This window comes from Phycodurus eques, chromosome 15, assembly GCF_024500275.1.
Source record: "Phycodurus eques isolate BA_2022a chromosome 15, UOR_Pequ_1.1, whole genome shotgun sequence".
NCBI classification, from domain to species: Eukaryota; Metazoa; Chordata; class Actinopteri; order Syngnathiformes; family Syngnathidae; genus Phycodurus; species Phycodurus eques.
The window spans coordinates 22,105,948-22,124,864 of NC_084539.1; the positions used below are offsets into that span (position 1 = coordinate 22,105,948).

Here is an 18,917-nt window from a genome sequence, read left to right on the forward strand (position 1 = left end):
TTCATGGGACGAGCTCGATGTGCGTGTGTGCGTGTGCGATTCCGCGGTGAATGATGCGAGGCCGGCTCAATATTACCGCGCCGTTCCGAGGGAGGCCGCGGAGCTCGCCAACCCTTGGCACTTTGCCGCCCTCGGTGGCTTCATGAGAGCGCTTTGCGGGCGGCGATGGCGTGACGCCCCGCCCTCACTGCCGGCCACTCGCGCTTTCCAATTCGGCCCGTCTTGCGGGGGAAACAGATCCCTTTTGAAATCAGGGGTTGTCGAAATGGGAGACATTTTTCCAATGACCCCTTATAATTACAGTGAATCCCATTTATCAAGGTGATATGCATTTAGCCCTCCTTCATGCTTTAAACACATTGAAACATATTAAAGACACTCCCTTAAAGTATTCCGTAGCGCCCGGTCTCACTGTCAAGAAATGGGAGACTATCATATAACATCACTTTGAGGAAAAGATGACTCGCATGCGCCGTTCTCCAAATAAGAGGCAAAGTGTGCTTACTTCAAGCTGTTTATTCTGCTGTTCACTTCAGTTCATGTTGACTGTCAAACTGGCATATCAAAGAAAAGAGAATTAAATATTGTAATTGTAAACACCAAAATATTCAACCAAACCATATCATTTCAGCTAAAGAAAGGATGCTAGCTTTAATGCTAACATATCATGCGAAACCCCATCAGCAGCCTAACGGAAATTAGCCACTAAATGTTTATTTTATTGGCGAGCTGGGATCCATATGCAGGTATAAAAAAAATTTTTTTAAAGGATACGACATCATTTATTGTTATAAGTTATTTTACGGAGCCCCAAGTTATGCCTCGTAGTCCCTCAGGGACCCGAGTTGAGAACTCCAACATTCACGAGCACCGCCCAGTAAGAAGGTGCGTTGACAAATGCGGCCTCATATGTGATGATATATGAGACAATGCTTGTAAGTGATTTGATAATCGCAGTTGATATCCCCTCAGAAGAGGAAAGGCAAAGTCAGCGATTTCCTTGCTTACTCACCCCCACACCTCACCCAAACCACCCTTAAAACATTGTTTTAAATCCGCAAATGCAATCCAGAATCCTCCCCCGCTAGCGCCTGCACTGTGTCTCACCCGGGCGTCCGACACACGGGGGCAATCTATTGATGCCGCCAGCCCGCTTTAATGCTGAAAGGCATGCTGGGAATCGTAAGTGGAAGAACACGTGGCGAAGGGAGGCTGTCCTTGGGAGGAACAATCATTAGCATAGCATTATTAGGGGCTAGCCACGTTGCTAAGCGCCGTCTTCACCTGCGCCAAACAAGTCGGCGCTCGTCACAGGAATGCGGCCGATCGCGACGTTTACGCGGGGATGAGTTTCACGCCCGCCCGCGATAGGTGAAAATCCGCAATAAAGAGAGACCGAGACATTTCCGACGATGTCTACTTCTATGCCTTTCTGTGACTCTTCCAGTCTCGCTGTTACAACCTGCCAATCAGCGGGAACTGCTGATCACTTAGGCGTCGTCTTGGTCTCAAGGATGTCAAAATGCGGACATCGTGATGAAGAAGATTGTTTTCATACCGATTCTAATTGAACACAGAGAAACTGGAAGGGTCACAGAAAGGCAATTCACCTGTTGGGAATTTTGCTGAGAACAGCAAATTACGCAAACGTTGTCGAGGGTCAATTGTTAAACCTTGTACTTTGAGGATACTTTTCCCCCTTAGGCGAGGTCATATATGCGCCCATGAACGGGCAGTTATCGTCTGCCTCATGCAACTGACGCCCCGGCAACCCACAGCCATCTTGCTTTGTCTTACAGCAAAGTGATCCAACAATATCAGCGAGAGAAACTTCAACTTTCATATCCTGGCACGAATACAACGGAATATATGAGGTTGTAATTAACAGAATACGACTCTTAAGCGCAAGGGCTTTCATTTTCTAACACATGCATTGCAAACTTCAGAGAAGGTCAAATTCAGTTCAACTGTAAAGGTCATTTTTAGGTTCATCCTTTGACGCGAGATTTTTTGCGTGTAAAATGTGTGCCTTGGTTCAACGAAGGCTCTGAAAACACCACGCCACTCGACCGACGGCCTTCACGGAAGAGCCTCGACGTTTGTAATTTGGGATTTTAATGAGGTGTTTTTGCAAAGGTACATTAAGGCGAGGGGGACACACACACACACACACACACACACGAGGTTACTTCCAAGTCACATTCTGCATTCCATAGTGCACTAGACTAATAAACAATGTCATTTCTGCAGTTTCCTTCACTAATTGTCAGGCTAACTACACTGCGGTGTCGTCACCTCGCCTCTGTGCCCCCAACCCCCGACCGGTCCCCCCTTCCTCCGGCCCTGCGGCTCGAGAAGCACTCGTCTCGCTATGACTAATGATGTTCTCTCAGTCTCAAGGTTTTAGCGGGATAATTATATTAACCCTTGTCCTCTGGCTGATCCCGGCTCAGCTCCTTCTCCTCGGGCAGCCTCTCTTTGACACAGTCTCGCTGGAATTAGAAGCTAATACACCCCCCGGCCCGCCTCGCCCTGCCCCGCCCCGCGAGGGTGCCTTGCACTTGTGTGTTTTTGTCGCCTTTTTCCCCCCCTCCCAGGCATTCCGATGGGTTTGTCATTGAAAACGAGGCGAAGAAAATAAGGCTTGCGTAAAGGCAAATTGAAGTGTCGTGTTATCGTCGGGCGCGCATCTCCGCAAAGTTCGCACGGCGGACACTTTGCCTCAAAGCCAAGGCCCGCATCTCTTCTCTCGTCGACTACAAAGCTCGGGAGTCTGATACACGTTCGCACAGAGATCCATCACATTCGGGGCTTTGAGGACTCTTAAGGGGATTTGCACAATAGCAAGAGCCTCCGCCTAAAGTCCTGTAGATTTTTCTCCCCTCCCTTTCACTTCTTCGTGCGTACTGTAGTCTCGTAAATCAGTGGGTATCAGCTGTTGTCACCCTGGGACTGTTGTCGCCAAGTTGCAACCCACGTTTTTAGAAGTTAAGAACAAAGACGAAGAATAAGATGTATTCTTTCAAAAGTAGCCTTTGAAAACATATATATATATCAAACAAACTACACTTGCTTACATGTCGTCGCTGTCGGGCGAAAACCCATGTCCAAATATATTCAATCTCATAATTTCACACAAATCCATCCAATCATGATGTTCGTTAGATACATTTGAGTGAGTCCGTTTTGTTAAAAACGAATGGCTGTAATGTTTCGGTGCAGAAGGAACTCGTCAGCCATGATTTGTGTGCAGATCCTTTTTCACAGTCATTTGCTTTTGTGAAGTATTTAGGAATTTTGTTCTGGTCGCCGGATCGGCGTGAGCGCACACTTTGGTAGGGACGACTGGTGCTGGCGACGTGTCGTACCGGTTTAATCATTGAAAGCGTCATAAATTATTCATTCATTTTTTTCAGTTCCGTTTCTTTTCGAGCACTTTATTAAGAAACTGAAGATGAATATGACAACTTCATGTAGAAAAATGAATATTCCTGTACAGTGAACGCGTTTATCGTGGGGTATACGGTCCAGATCCACCCATGATAGGCGAAAACCTGCGATGTAGAGAGACCATACAAAAAACCTTCTTAAATATAGTTTTGCCCCACTCAGATGCTTTAAACTTGCCAAAACACACTTCAACCTATTGAAACACACTTTTAAAGTATTCCTTAAAGTCCGTTTTCACTCTCTCGCTGTCAATAAATGGAACATTATCGTAAACATCACTTTGAGGAAACGAAAAGTTCTCCAAATACGTTTTTGTTACTCCCATTTGAGATTTGCTGAAGAAATTGACACATAAAAACTAAATCGAATGCAACATTGTATAGTTAAACAGCAAAATGTTCAACCAAACCTCATCCAACAAATGTCAGCCAGCTTGACGCTAACATATAATGCGAAACACCATAGACGGACGGGCCAGCAGAAATTAGGATCATTTTAAACAGTGGAACGACTGCTACTTTAACACACACAAGGAGCAGCAACACATTCAGAGCATAAACAACAATATATACTGTATACATATACTGTATTCTCTCTGCTCTGTGGGAACAGCAACTATTTCATCACAATTGCACAAACTACGGGCAAAATATTTCACAGATTTTGCCGCTGATATCTTCTTTTTAGGAAAGTCCCTAACCTAATCTGTTCTGCGTGGGAACTCGGTATGGTACAGAGGCGTACCGAATACAAATACACGTGCATACGCGCGGGCCTGCCAGCTGAGAATCACCGGCTTCTACAAATCAAGCGGCCGTACTTTGGCGGACGCCTGCAAACGGAAGCCAATTTTGCCCCTCTCCCCAGGTGTTAGGCTTGATGTTCATTAAAAGACACTCAGCAGCGGCGAGGACTCCGCGTGGGGGAGGCGGGGGGGGGGCGCTTGGCGCTACGTTCTTAATATCCCACATTGTCACTCACGGATCCAGACGCAGGGCGGGAGATACGGCTTTAAATTGACATCATGGGATTTTTAGGACGTTTTACGCAGAAAAATGACTTCTTTTTTTTTGTTCGTGTAAATAGTGATTGAAATACCTTTGTTGATCTGTGTTAGTGCTTCCATTACTACCTTTCTATACTTTATATTGGCGTACTCACCGCTAGCATGCGAGCATACCAACCGCTAGCATGTTATTATTTCAACATTTCTCAGTACAAATAGTATCGGAATCCAGGACAAGATGCAAAATCCTTATGGATCTGCCTCAGTACTTCAGTTTCTCAGGTTACTATCTTATTTTAGGTCTGCATAATATCTCCTAGCATGCTAGCATTTGATCAGTTCTCATTATATTAGTCATCTATCTATCCTATTTACATTGAATTAGTTGCACTTGTCACTTGAACGATGTGCAAGTCTAGCCCTTGGATTCCATAGTGATGGGATTTTTGTTCCCAGGCCTTCTGGGAAAGCTAACATTAGCACTTAGCAGGAGCGGGATGTGTAGATGAATTAATAAGGGTCAGTGGCGCAGTGGTCAGCAACTTGTGAAGGTCCTTCGTTTCCCGGCTGATGACAAAGAGCATGTTACAGCCTGCGCGGCATAATACATTTGTATTAGCGACGCGCCAAGATGTGGTGCTTTGTTGCAACTATCTAAAAATATATACAGTAAGTCATGACTGAAGTCAAAGAACTAAGATTTCCAAAATGTGTCAGGTGTAGCTGCAAGTGAATTATGAATATATATGTTTTTTTAAATGCTTGAAAAACAACAACAGCTGTGCAAAGGCAAAATGTTACAAACCAGAAAATCAGAATAAATCACCAAACAGAAAATGGCAAGATGAGTGGAATAAACAAATCAAGGAAGAAAAGAAGAGCAAAGTAGTCCCAAAAAAGTTTTTAAATAAAATTTAAAAAATCACGCAATCACACCTCCGACTTCTGCGTTGACCATCCACGAACAGGATGTGAGATGCATCTTCAAACAACAAAAGATTAACAAAGTGGACCAGACCATGTGTCCCCATCCTGCCTCAAAAGTCTGCACGGACCAGCTTGCTCCAGATCTTGAATAGATCTCTGGAACTGTGCAAAGTATCATCCTGTTTCAAACGCTCCACCATCATTCTAGTCCCCGAGAAACCTACAATCTCGGGTGTAAATGACTACAGGCCTGTCGCCTTGACATCTGTGGTCATGAAGTCCTTTGAACGTCTCGTGCTGGACCACCTCAAGAGCGTCACAGGTCCCCTACCGGACCCCCTGCAGTTTGCCTACCGAGCGAACAGGTCTGCGGATGAAGTGCAGTCAACGTGGAGGCATCCTTCGCCACGGCTGCCCCTCACACTGTCCAGCTGCCTTGTGTCAACCGTCGAGGCCTTCAAGTTCCTGGGAATTAAAGTCTCTCAGGACCTGAAGCGGGCGATCAACATCAACTGAGTCCTGAAAAAGGCCCAGCAGAGGATGTACTTCCTGCAGCTTCTGAGGAAGCACGGCCTGCCACGAGAGCTGCTGAGGCAGTTCTACACAGGAGGCAGGTCATCGAATCAGTCCCGTGTTCTTCCATCACAGTCTGGTTTGGTGCTGCTACAAAAAAGGACAAACCCCGACTGCAACGGACAATCAAAACTGCTGAAAAGATTGTCGGTACCCCCTTACCCACCCTTGAAGACTTGCACGCTGCCAGAACTAAGACAAGAGCGTGCAAAATCCTCTCTGACCCTCCACATCCCGTTCACCGGCTCTTCCGGGTCCTTCCCTCAGGTAGGCGCTACCGATCAATGCAAATTAGAACCAGCACACATTGCAACAGCTTCTTCCCTCTTGCCATCAACTTCTTAACAGCTACAATTCCATTGCTACATGCTTCCAATTTCTTTTGTCCGAGTTTGTCGTCACATTTCTGTGGGGCCAATTATATATCACTCGTGCACTCACTGTAGTAGTCTCGCCACAGTGCACTATTTGCATACCTGTTGTTGACCAATACTGGCCACTCATGCCAGAGTAGCATCTGGACCACTTGCACACTGACTGAGGAGTATCTGCAACATTTGCACAATCGACATTGTCCCAGATTATCATGCTACCCGTCACTTTAAACTGCATGCACTCCTTGAAGTCCGGTGCATTGCTACATTAGTCATTCAAGTGCTTAAGGACTTGCATCTTTTTGCACAATTGTCAAAAAAATACAAAATAAATAAATAATTGTGCCAGTGACTGTTTTTCTGAATGTCTTTATGTCTCAACAGTGTTCTCTGTCAATTGACTGTCTGTTGTCGTACTAGAGCGGCTCCAACGACCGGAGACAATTTCCTTGTGTGTTTTTTCGGACATACTTGGCAAATAAAGAGGATTCTGATTCTGATTCTGATTCTGATTCTGATACTGATTCTGATGACAGCTGATGAAGCTCCAGCGCGTTGAAAAGAGCTTTAAAATCAATCCAATTGAAACCAATGAGAAGCTAAACAAGGATTATCGGCGCTTGGAAGCAGTCAAAAGCCTGGGAAAGAAAGAAGGAAAAAAAATACATTTGACTACTGACGTCATCGCATGGTTGGAAAATCTTGGCCTCCATTCGACAACAATTACTTGATCATCAAGTGCACTCCATTTTACCTCAGCGGCTGGAGCGAGACACCACGAATCAACAACAGAGTCCACACAACATGCCTGAAAAGTCACCAATTTTGGGTGTATCCGGGTGAAAATGTATATATATATATATATACATTATATATATATATATATATATATATATATATATATATCCCCCAACAACATTTACAGTGATCGACACGAAATCAGGCAGTCTCGTCTCTCATAATGGGAAGCATGAAATAGGATCCATGCCTGAAAGGGAAGTTCAGTAGCCATTTTGGGCAAATTCCAGGTCTCATACATTGAAAAACTCCTACAGAAGAAGCAAAGATGCAAAAAAAAAAAAAAAAAAAACGCTTTACAAATAAAATAGTAACATCAATTCTCTTCATAAGAATATAAGACCTCTTCTACAGCCTGGGGAATAATGGATGTTCATTGGCTGGCTATATCCCGCCAGGTTGTCGAGGGCCTTTCCCACACCGCAACCACGAGGCGCTCTAAAATGTCCGCCCTCGCCCGGAGCCCCGGTTAAACGTTGGCTGTCAAGTCGGACTTCTTATTTTTTCCTTTCTCCTCTTCTTTTACCCTCCTTGCACTTCCACCTTTATCAGTGCCATGCGCGCACTCACGGCTGACAACGAGGCGCTCTAAAGCAGCCGCACTCAACAGACTGTCCGACGGGAAGATGTCTTTTAGCTAATTGCACGTCACAATTGCACTGGACAACCCTCGATGCATACGAAGGCACTTGAGTTCTCATCTAGCGGAGGAGGGGCAACACATGCCGAGGTGCAGCACGACGCCATTTTAGCCACGCTGACAAAAATCAGGGAAACCAAAATAGTGAAAAGTTCAAACGACATATCTCCCCAATTGAGTGCTACATAGTTTTCAGTCTTTGCACGTTTTCACCAATTATGTTTAAACTTGTATGATGCATTTAGAAACATTAACATTAGAGTTTTTAACACACTTGTTCTTAACAAATCCTTGCGAGTAAAACTCAACCCTATTAATGACTTCTTCACATTCACCTCCCAATTTACTGCTCAATCTCAGTTAAACACACACGCAGCCTGCTGTGTTCACGACATCGGTCCTTTGAGGTCTGGACTTGAGGACACCGTGTGCCCGGGCTCCATTATTTAGCGTGTAGTGTGCATACTTTACAACACCGGTGGCTCAAAGCGGGGCCGACGTCTCTGCCACAATCCGACCAATCGGAGAGCTCCAGGGTGCGTGCGCCGGCGAGGCACGCACGCCAGTGCCATTTACGGACTAGCCGATAAATAATTCATCACCGGCCTCTCCGTCGAAGGTGTATATATATATATATCGTCGAAGGTGTTTATATATATATATATATATATATATATATATAAATAAATATATATATATATATATATATATATATGTGTATATATATGTAACTATATATGGCATATCATCTCCAACAGAACGCACATTTCAGATCTGTGAAATTGTGTGAGAATAATGAACGATGCCACACAGACAAAGTTTTGCAAGTAGGGTGTGGGGTGAAATGTCAAACAAGGTCATTTCAGTGTTTTTTTGTGTTTTGTTTTTTTGCTGTATTTGTATTATGTTTTTTTTCCCAGTACAGTACACAGGCATACAAAGTTTTCACACGGAACATATTAGGTAAGCGACAGGAAGTTTAACTGTCTCGTCCTCTAGCCACTAAATTACCGCATGAACAAATACATGCATCATTGCTAGCAATGTGCCCAAGCGGTACATTAAATTCATTTCAAACGTTTAAACTATAATATGCTGTACATGTGTTTTTAGAGGCTTTTTTTTTTTTTTAAATTGTTCTTACCTTCTATAATAGTGTGTCGTGACTTTGCAACAGTAAGAAAATGCAGGTCCACTGCGCTAGAGTCTCGAAGACAATCCTCCAAATAAGAGGTACGGCGTGCTTGCTTCAAGTTTGTCACTGCCAATTAAGCTTCATTGGAAACCTGACACATGAAACAAGAGAATTAAACATCAAAATGTTCAAACAAACCATGTACATTTGCCTAACGAAAGTCCGCTAGCTTAATGCTCGAACGTAATTTGAAACGCCAAAGATGGGCTAACTGAAATTGGCATTGATATGCGGTTCATGTAAACCTTCGAACAACTGCTACTTGAACATACACGGAGGAGCAACACATACAAACGGCGCATCAGCAGAAACTGGGGCTTCAACATCTTGCTCAAGGACACATGGTCACGGGGGCCCAGGATTGAACCCACAACCTCGACCAGATACACAGATGAAAGTGTTTGTCTAAAATGCCAAAAGAGAAGAAAAGAATAGACTTGACTACTAACTCCATGCCTAAAACTGAACAGCACGTTGACCATTTTGGTTTGAGGTAGCCGAATTCCAGGGCTTTACAAACTCCTACCAGGGAATTCGACGGCCAAATGAGCCCTGAGTTTGCTGTGCAAATGACAAAAGAGAGTGTGTAATTCCCACACAGATTCCGGTTGGAAGGCGGGGTCCGTGGGTTACAGATTAAATGTTTAGTCTGGAGGGAGTGCACATATGAGGGAAAGGCTGGATTGAGAGGAGCGGGCCACGTCTGAAGGCTGAGGCGGTCCTCGAGGAAAATCCATTGTCTCGCTTCAGCGGGAGAAATTTATGAAGCTCCAACATAAACGCGGTCATGTCCAATTAGCTGCTGAGAATTTATAAGGCGATGGTTGGAGGACGCGTGGGATAAAGACTTGAGTTGAGTGCGACTGGTCAACGATCGCTGCTTCACGCAGTTCGCGCTGCGCTGGCGACGGGACGCCGCGGGTCCCGCTCCTGCCCGGGTTGGCGTCACACTCCATGAAGTTGTGTACTGGAGCTCGGCCAAGCATAAGGCCACAAAAAAAAAAAAAAAAGTGATTTCACACCACGAGAAATGAAACGTAAGGCGGATTTGAAGGTCTTCGGCTAAAGCAAAGAGGCTAACAAAAGTAGGACACGATGCAGTGATAGGAGGTCATAAAGTACAACCACTTTGTTTCTGTACTCAAGTAGATTTTCCGGGTTTGTACTTCATCAAAATAGGCTCATTACATTTTTACAACCTCCGCAAATGGCGACACGGCGCGAAAAAGGAAAGTGCTCAAGCCAAGCGCTTGACTGATACGGGCGGGACAGCAGCAGTGACATGAAGGAACGCGAACCAGGAATCTGAACGAGTTCATATGCTGAAGCCATAAAGATGATTCGCACTCTGATTGACAGCCAAACGCGATGCTCCCCTCAATCGGTCGACGTACGGAGCGACTGGGGATACCGCGGTATGTTGCCAATGGACACCTGGGTATCGCCAACGCTGGGGGAACGAGGACCAAACCCCAAAACTTCGGCTCGGGTGACGACTACTCTACCACATGAGCCGAGCCGAGGTTGTTCTCCAGAACGCTGCGCCTGAAACTCTTCACCCACCCGGCCAATGTGAGCCAACACACTAAGCGGCGGAGCATTCTGCAGTCGCCGTAGAGCTTCGGGGCTACAGACGATCAAAGCGGCGAAGATATGACACGGGGAGTAGAAAGCAGGCACAGCACAAGTTGGCAGGCCGAGTTTGAGAGAAACCACTGCGAGAGCGGGAGTGATCGCGCTTTCCCCGCCGAGGGACGGGAGGAATCGGGATATCGGTGACTACAGTAAAGAGACAGATAAAGCCCCATTAACGGCTGCTTCCAGCTGCTTTCTCGGGTTCCGCCACCGCATGGCTCCCCCTTGATGTTTGTTTTTCTTTCTTCTCATTTATACCCGTAATTGCTACGCCTCTGCCTGTCGTGGCATCATTAAAAATACCGCTGCTGACATGACTTTACAGGGACACATGCTCAAAGCGAAGTCTGGCCAGAAGGATAGCTGGCAAGCTGACCGATTCATTGGTCATTGGTGGGATTGCACGCGAGGAGGAGATGTTCCAACATCTTCCGTGCATGTCACCGCGCGACAGTCAACCCCCGCTGTAGTGAGGTTCGTCCTTCATAAGCATCTTTTAAATGGGGTTTTACAGTACAGGCAAGTCAGAATTTAGAGAGATTCGACAAATTTAAGGTAACCTTAATATATGACTAGAACGCTGTCTCGAAAGGAACGTTGGCGACCAGCTACGACAATTGACATAAATATTACAGTCTATAGTCTAATCCTACTACTGTCTTTTGTCTTGTTTAAATGCATGTAATCATGTCAAGCACATCGAGTTAGCCTGTGCTATATAAATAAGGCCGCTGAGGCAGATAACACGGCGGACTGGCATGGCTAACATCAGCTCGTTTCTGCTCTGACGTTACTTAAAGGTCCCTTTCCAGCATTATTCTTTGGTATTATTTCATAATCTTGGCCCTTTTATCAGGTTTGCAAGATCATTGGGGTCGGAAATGCCCAGAATGTCCTTTTTTCAAGTTATTCCAGGTGGTCTTCTACACCTGGCAGTTGAAATGGCCGAATTTCTCATTAATATGTGACATGTAAATAGGCTTTGCCTTAACTGGAAATTGCCTAATTTAAATATGTAAAAAAGCTTGCCTCCAATCGGTTCATTTCATGGCATCTACAAGCTTGCGGTGGCCGAGAATTCATAATTTAATGAAAGTAATGGATAAATCTATGCTAATTTACGTTAGCTGATCTATGGTGTTTCACATATACATCTTAGCATTTTGCTCGTGAACTTTCGTTGGACAAACAAACGTTTTCTTGAGCATTTTATGAAACACACAATGTTTAACTCTCTTTTGTTTTCAACTTCAACTGGAAGCGAAAAATAAACAACGCGCCTTGCCTCCGATTCGTAGAACTGCGCAAGTGAGTCTTCTTTTTGTTTCCTCAAAGTGTTGTTCGACAATAGTCTCCCGTTTCTTCATCCAGGCGCAGATGAATACTTTAAAACGTGTGTTTGAAAAAAGTTCTCTCCCGCAGATTTGTACCTATCATCGGTGGGTCTCCCTGTGATAAACAGATAAACAGATCATCCCGTCACCTAAAACCTTTGGGACGCCGCAAACGAAGCACGCGGCGTCTCACTATTGACAGTTCAGTCAGTGCAGTTAAAGGAACTTCCCGCCGGAATGCCGTCTAAAACCCAAGCATACCCAGCGGTGCAGGCTCATCCTATAGGCGTCATTTTGCCATCCCCAAAAAATCAGACGAAATCAGAACGACGGCTAAAAAATGTGCGGCATCCAATTTTTGGGTTGGCGCACCCGAACGACTGCAACTCTACCGTCTTTCTGGTTCTGTGAATACATAGTTAGCGCAGGGATCCATCTATCTCGCCCTAAATTCTGGCAGCTCGGAGCGACGACTCCCGCAAAGGCAGAAATCATTGAACATTAACATGGTTTATGGGGAGGGGGCTAAGAGTGAGGATGAGGAGAAATCCCACCGCCAGCTGTCATCCGCATCAGAGAGACCAGACCAGATGGAGGCGCTTGGAAAGTTTAGCGTGCTGGGGAGGGGATCTCTGGGTCCGCTTTCAACACGAGAAGGCACGGCCAAGCGAGCCTTGACAACGCATCGGACGACGCGTCGTAGGGTGCGCAAAAGCGGAGGACGTACGACTGTGGGTATTGCGGTACGCTCCGTTTGTATTCGTTTACGCCGCATTTGTGCTAAAGTAGCAGTAGTTTGAAGGTTTATGATTACCACGACATCTATGCTAATTTCATGAGCCTGTTTTTGGGATTTCCCACTGTATGTTAGCATTACGCTAGTGGACTTTCCTCAGATAAGATGATATGCCTCGGTTGAACATTTTGGTGTTTAAATGTGCATTTAAGTGTGTTTTGATCAGTTTAAATGTGTTGAAAGCGTATCCCTGGTGATAAAGAGGGATTCGCTGTAAATCTCTGCGACGACAGTCCACGCAGTCGAACTTCTAGATGGCTTCTTTCACTCCCGCGAGGAGACAGGTGGAGAGTTCTAGAAGATGAGACGCGGCGACGTGTCGGCCGCCGTCACTCACTCGGCGCAGGCATTTGCCGCCTCCCTTCGGAAACACACTTGTCTCATTTCACCAAACGTTCGCGCTCCCTCCGTGCGCCAGCCGCCGTCGCCGCGGGGAAAAAAAAACAAAAAACCAAAAAAGAGGTTCAATTTCCCTCGTCGTTTACATGGACAGCTCGTGTCCTTCAGCGGCGAAGGCGAGGCATCCGTCTGATGGATTCTACCTGGCGCTACCCGTCAACTCACGCAAGTCGTCAGACAGAAGCGGGACTAATTCGTCGGAAAGCCATGGAGTAAAATAAAATACATCATACGGACCTAAAGTCCAGCGACCGGCACCCATTTTTCAAATAAAGCGAGGCCAGATTAGCGCGAGAGAGGGAAAATTGAAGAGGCGATGGCGTCTCTGAATATTTGATGCTGACGGATGGCTGTTCACTCCAGCGGAACAAACTGGAATCGGAATCCGGTCGCTCATCTGGAAAAGGTTCTGTAATGTGAAAATGGCGGCCACCGAGGTCCACATTTTGGCTCGCTTCCAAAAGAGGACGCCGCCGCAACTAAAACGCGATGCTCTGTCCGTATGTGTTGCTGCGGCGTGTGCGGAGCTAGCAGTTTTGCAAAGGCTTATATTTACGGTAGCGTCGATGCTCATTTCCGCTAGCCCGTCTGTGGCGTTTTGAATTATTTGAGCAGCCGACTAGCAGACTTTCCTTAGACACAACAATTGTGTTTGGTTGCACATTTTGCTGTTTAAATATATTTATATTATATATATTAATATATAAATATATTTGATTCTGTGTGTATTTTTAATGCTATTTGTATATGTTGCTGCAGTTGCTTGAAAGTTTAGTTTATGGTTTGCTCGAACATTTGGGTGTTAAAATATACAATGTTACATTATTTTTCAAAAAACATTATTTCAGTTTTGGGTGACAAATAAACAGCGTGAAACAAACCTCTTTGCCTCTGATTCGACGCACTGCGCGGGAGTCTTGTTTTCCTTTCGCCAAAGTGGTGTTATCGCATAGCCTCCAATTTCTTGACAGCAAAAGCGTGGAAACAGGCACTTCGGAATACTTTAAAAGGTGTGTTTTAATGAGTTTACGTGCGTGTTATAAGTTTAAGTGTGTTAAAAGCATGCGGGAGTGGTGAAACTATCAAGTTTGATATGATTTCTATCATATCAAACTTGAAACTTGACGGAACGTATCCCCCGCAAAGATGGAGGTTTCACTCTACTTGTATACACAGCTAAAGGTATATAATTCAATCAACCCATCCAAACAACAACATACAGAGATGAGTCCATGTGTGAAAAAAAAGTCAGTCGTTGCGCTTTTTATTTCCTCAGAGGAAAGAAAAAAAATGCACCTTTTAATAAGCTGCGACGCTAACACAACACCGTCAACCGCTGCGTTGCGTGTGTGTGTGTGTGTGTGTGCGTGTGTGTGCAACGCGACACTTACGTCTGCCTCTTTTTTGTTTTGTTCCCCCCCGTCCGTCCGTCCGTCCGTCTCCTCTTTAAAAGGTGCAAGTGTAACCTCCACGCCTCCCAGTGCCTGCTGCAGGACGGCAACCTGCAGTGCCAGTGTGAGCACAACACCACGGGCCAGGACTGCCAGCGCTGCAAGAAGGGCTTCAAGGCCAAGTCCTGGAAGGCCGGCTCCTACCTGCCCCCGCCCAACGGAACCCCCAATACCTGTACGTACCCCTCAAATGTCTCTTACGTGGGTCATTCCAGAATTCGAGGACAGTGTACTGTGATTGGGTCATTCGGAACACGGCCGCATCCCCGGTTATAAGAGGGTGTGCGCACTTACATTAGTTAATTTTTACTTGCCATCTTGAAAAGATGTATTATTTGTTTCAAATCAACTGAGTTGTAAAGGTTATAGGTCACATAGGTACTATCATTTACATTGACCATGTGACTGACCGGTCAGTTCCTTCTGCACCGAAGCATTACAGAGATCCATTTTTAACAAAACAGGCTTACTCAAATATATGTAACCTATTCTCATTCTTTATTGTCCCCCCCCCAAAATAAAATAAAATAATAAAAATAATCCAGACTTTCAATCTTGAGGCGTCATAATGCCACACGGCTCCCACAGAGTGAGGGAAGAGGCGGAGTTTTACAAAACTTCTCAGACACTCAACAGTCTCACTGGATTCGTTCTCAAGCTATTTTCAACAATTTACATTGGTAACTAGCGCGTGAAAATAACAGATGACACGGGGGCAGACCAATCTTATTGGTTTGTGAAAAAATATGGAATTGACCATATTTGGACATGACCGTTTTCCGCCAGACAGCGACGATATGCAAGTTGATCATCAAGAGCTAGTCGGTATTTATATCGTATCATATTTTGGAATCGCTCCCACTCAAGATACAGTTCCATTTCTGTTTTTGTATGCATGAATTATTTAAAATGACAAAAAAATGGAATGATCCATCAACTCAAATAATTATGATCTGGTCTCAATTGACTCCCAAATGGATTTAGTCAGTGTACGACGCTATTATTCTGGTTTGTGAGTGACAACAGGTGGATACGCAGATGAATTTTATCGTCTGCCATCTCGTGGAAGAGCATTTACTCGTTCCGCCTCTCACTATACGTCGCTGGCGTAGATGTCGAAAATCAATCATTTTCAGGCCAATTCAGTGAAAATGGATCATTTCCCACGGCACGCGTGATCTCTCGAAACCAACCGCATTACAGAAAGGTTTCATGCTTGTTATTTTCTATTTGTATACTTTTCTATGGCAAAAAAAAAAAAGAAATCAATGGTGAGGCAAACCCACAAGATTTGTCAAGACACGTTTCAAAGTCGAAGAGGAAGTTTGAATCTCAGAGCTCACCGGGTTTGCGTCACCTCAGATGAGGCGAGAGCGCGTGTGGGGGGGGGGGGGGGGGGGGAATCCTGGCGGAGAACGCTGCCAGCTACACAACTAGCGATGATAAAATAATAATCTAGGGCAGCGTCTCCCCAGTTTTGTCCTTTCAAACCAACACGGACACGCTGGCGTGCGCAGGAAGAGACACGCACAGCCAGCAACGCGGGCGAAAACGCACCTGCGCCGGCACGTGCCACAGAAAAAAAAGGCCTCGTTGTCAGCCCCTTATTTTTCTGCGCCGCGCGGCGCCCGTCAAGCTAGCGCTTTTACACTCATGTTTGCAACTTTGCTCGATGGAGGCGCAACACACAAAGTGGCTCACGGAAACTTTGGGATATTCACGACATTCGGCCGAACTTGACTTGAGCATTTGTTTTTCCGAGGACTTTTTACTTTTATTCCCAACATTTGAGAAGGCATAAAAAAAAAAAAGTCTACACACCCCTGTTCAAAGGTCAGGTTTGTGTGACGTCAAAATAAATAAAATAAAATGAGAGCAAGACAAATCGATCTATCTATCTAAGTACAGGGTAGATTAAAACAGATTTGAAACAAAAAAAATATTTTTTTTTTTTGTTTCCCCAACGTTGCGTCAAGCTTTTCCTGAATCAGACCTCTTGAAGATTCTCATTCCAGTTTTCGAACATCGAGCTGTGGAGCCAAAACGCGTTTTACGTGGCCTAAAATCTCGAAGCCTCCCCGAACGTGACTTTGGGCGAACTCAATGCGCAAAAGTCAACAAGTTCTCATCTTTCTTCTTTCTTCTCTTCTCCTTTCAGGTACGATTGCTGGTTCGCCCTCCGGTTCTAGTAAGTACTAATGCAAAGCAGAGGAGATTTTGCTGCATTTCTTTTCTTCTTTGCCTTCCCTCCCTTCTTTAGCGTCGCTTTTCTAAGTTTGAGCCCCATCGCCGACGCTCCTCACACTCCCACCCTCTGCAGTCAGTCGCTTCTCTTTCCCCTCTCTCTCTCTCTTTCTCTCGCTCTTTCCATCTCTGCTTCATTATTAATAAATAGGCCCCTCCGCTGGCCGTGTGCTTTCATCGCTGCGCATCACACAAACCTGCTCAGGAGGAATTCTTCCACAGTTTGGTTTTCAGACTACAGTCGTTGACGGACTGTAGAAAAGGGGAGTTGAGAGCAGACAGTCGGTAGATGGAGAGGAGCGCTGCGGGTGGGTGGTGGCGGGGGCGCGGAGGAGAAGAAAAAGAGGATGTCGGCATACTGTATGTGAAGCGCTTGGGGGAGGCGGGAATGAAGAGGGAAGCTGATTAGGGATTCTCTCTGTGGAGAATCTCTCAGGCGAGCAGCTCTTCCACAAAAGCCGGCGTCAAAGTGGCGACGGTGACTCTGGCTTTTATGCGCGCGGCCCCCTTCGCGCTGCGTAAAAGGCACCGACGCCCAACGGCCGCGCCCCGGTCTATCGGCGGCAATTTTGCACTTTGGGCGGTCGGGGTACAGCACTTGTAGTACAAGTGCTTGGAGTACAAGTACAAGTACAAGTACAAACTTGTACTAAAAAATGTCACGTGTGTGCGTCGTTGTAAAGTAAATGTTCGAGTCCCTCTATATTGTCAGAAAAAAAAAAAAAAAGAAAGAAAGAAATAATAATTGCTCGTCACTGATGGTGTAGTGACTTTGGTGCAGGCAGCGTGGGTTCAGTTCCCACTCAGTGACGGTGTGAATGTGAGTGTGAACGGTCGTCTGTGTCCATATGTGCCCTGCGACTGACTGGCGACCGGTTCAGGGTGTAGTCCGCCTTTCGCCCGAAGTCAGCTGGGATAGGCTCCGGCGTCCCGCAACCCGAACCGGGATAAGCGGTGTTGAAAATGGATGGATGGATAATAATTGCTTAGAAATCCTCGATATGCAGGACACTGGGCCACAATACAGCTGAGGAACACATTTTTTCCGGAACATTGCTCTGTATGAACGGCAGTGACGCGGACGAAGTCGAGCTGGTGATTTTCCGGCTTCTGAGTTCTTTTCTGGTCTCTCGTCTCCCGTGGATTGTTGTTGTTTTATCCCGCCGGGCCATCTTGATGCATCGTTTGTTGCTGCAACTTCGCTGGGTCGAAAGCGTCGACGGTCAACCAAAATATCCAGTGGAAGTCAATCCGGAATTTAAGCAAAGGTTTGGGACACGGATCCTCCTACTGCAGAAGTGTCCCCACCTTCGCCGTCTTGTGTTTTAGACGCGCGATGTTCCTACGCGCAGTCCCGTGCAGAGCATTTTTGAAAATCATTACACATCGACATCTGGGTCACAGAGAATCCCTGTAGATTTGTAAGCCTCTCCTGTGCAGAGAGCTGAATTTGCCTTCGAGCCGACCCTAGTCGCGCGGCTGCGCTGTGCCCGGGTACCGTACGCAGCTCGGGCATATGGCGCACTTGCGCCAGACTGACGGATCGCACGGGAGGTCATCGGCGCTCGAGCGGTCACCGCCAACGGAGGACGTAATGTCACTCGTCGTATTAGCGGTCCGGTTACGTCAGCGAGCGTGCCGGCATGAGGATTAGGTTGGCGGCAGAGTTCTGATCCGCGGAGCCCACATCCTATTGGTCGGCCGGACAGACGGGTCGGAGCCGCCAAATCCCCGGAACAAACCCACGCCACCCACCGTAACCCCGACTTTAGCTTTCCGAACACATGCACGGGGGGACCCCATTCCCGTAGGAAATCATCAAAAACGATAAAAATTTTGACAATATCGGAAAAAGCAGTGAACTGCCGTCTAATACAGTAACTATATCAAATTAAACGCAAAATAAGACGTACTCATTGATCATTTGCACCTATTGCATACTTTTATATTCGACGAGGCCTCCGCCCCTCACGTCAACACCAAGATGGCGCCAAGGTACTACTTAATATTTATTTGACAGCGCTTTGTCGCCATCTTGTGGCATTTCGAGGTGTTTCAGAATGAGCACAAAAACAGAAAATCTAGTTTTCAGTGG

At 45.9% G+C, this 18,917-nt stretch overlaps 1 protein-coding gene across 8 annotated transcripts in view; it reads left to right on the forward strand.

Moving 5' to 3' along the window:
• ntng2b (netrin g2b) overlaps nt 1–18,917 on the forward strand; it is a 62,447-nt gene that overhangs the window by 23,891 nt on the left and 19,639 nt on the right. For all 8 annotated transcript variants that reach the window (XM_061698123.1, XM_061698124.1, XM_061698125.1 and 5 more), the window contains exons 4-5: nt 14,581–14,753; nt 16,737–16,766. In XM_061698123.1, the coding sequence (XP_061554107.1) occupies nt 14,581–14,753; nt 16,737–16,766 (203 nt within the window). The remainder of the gene's footprint in view (nt 1–14,580; nt 14,754–16,736; nt 16,767–18,917) is intronic.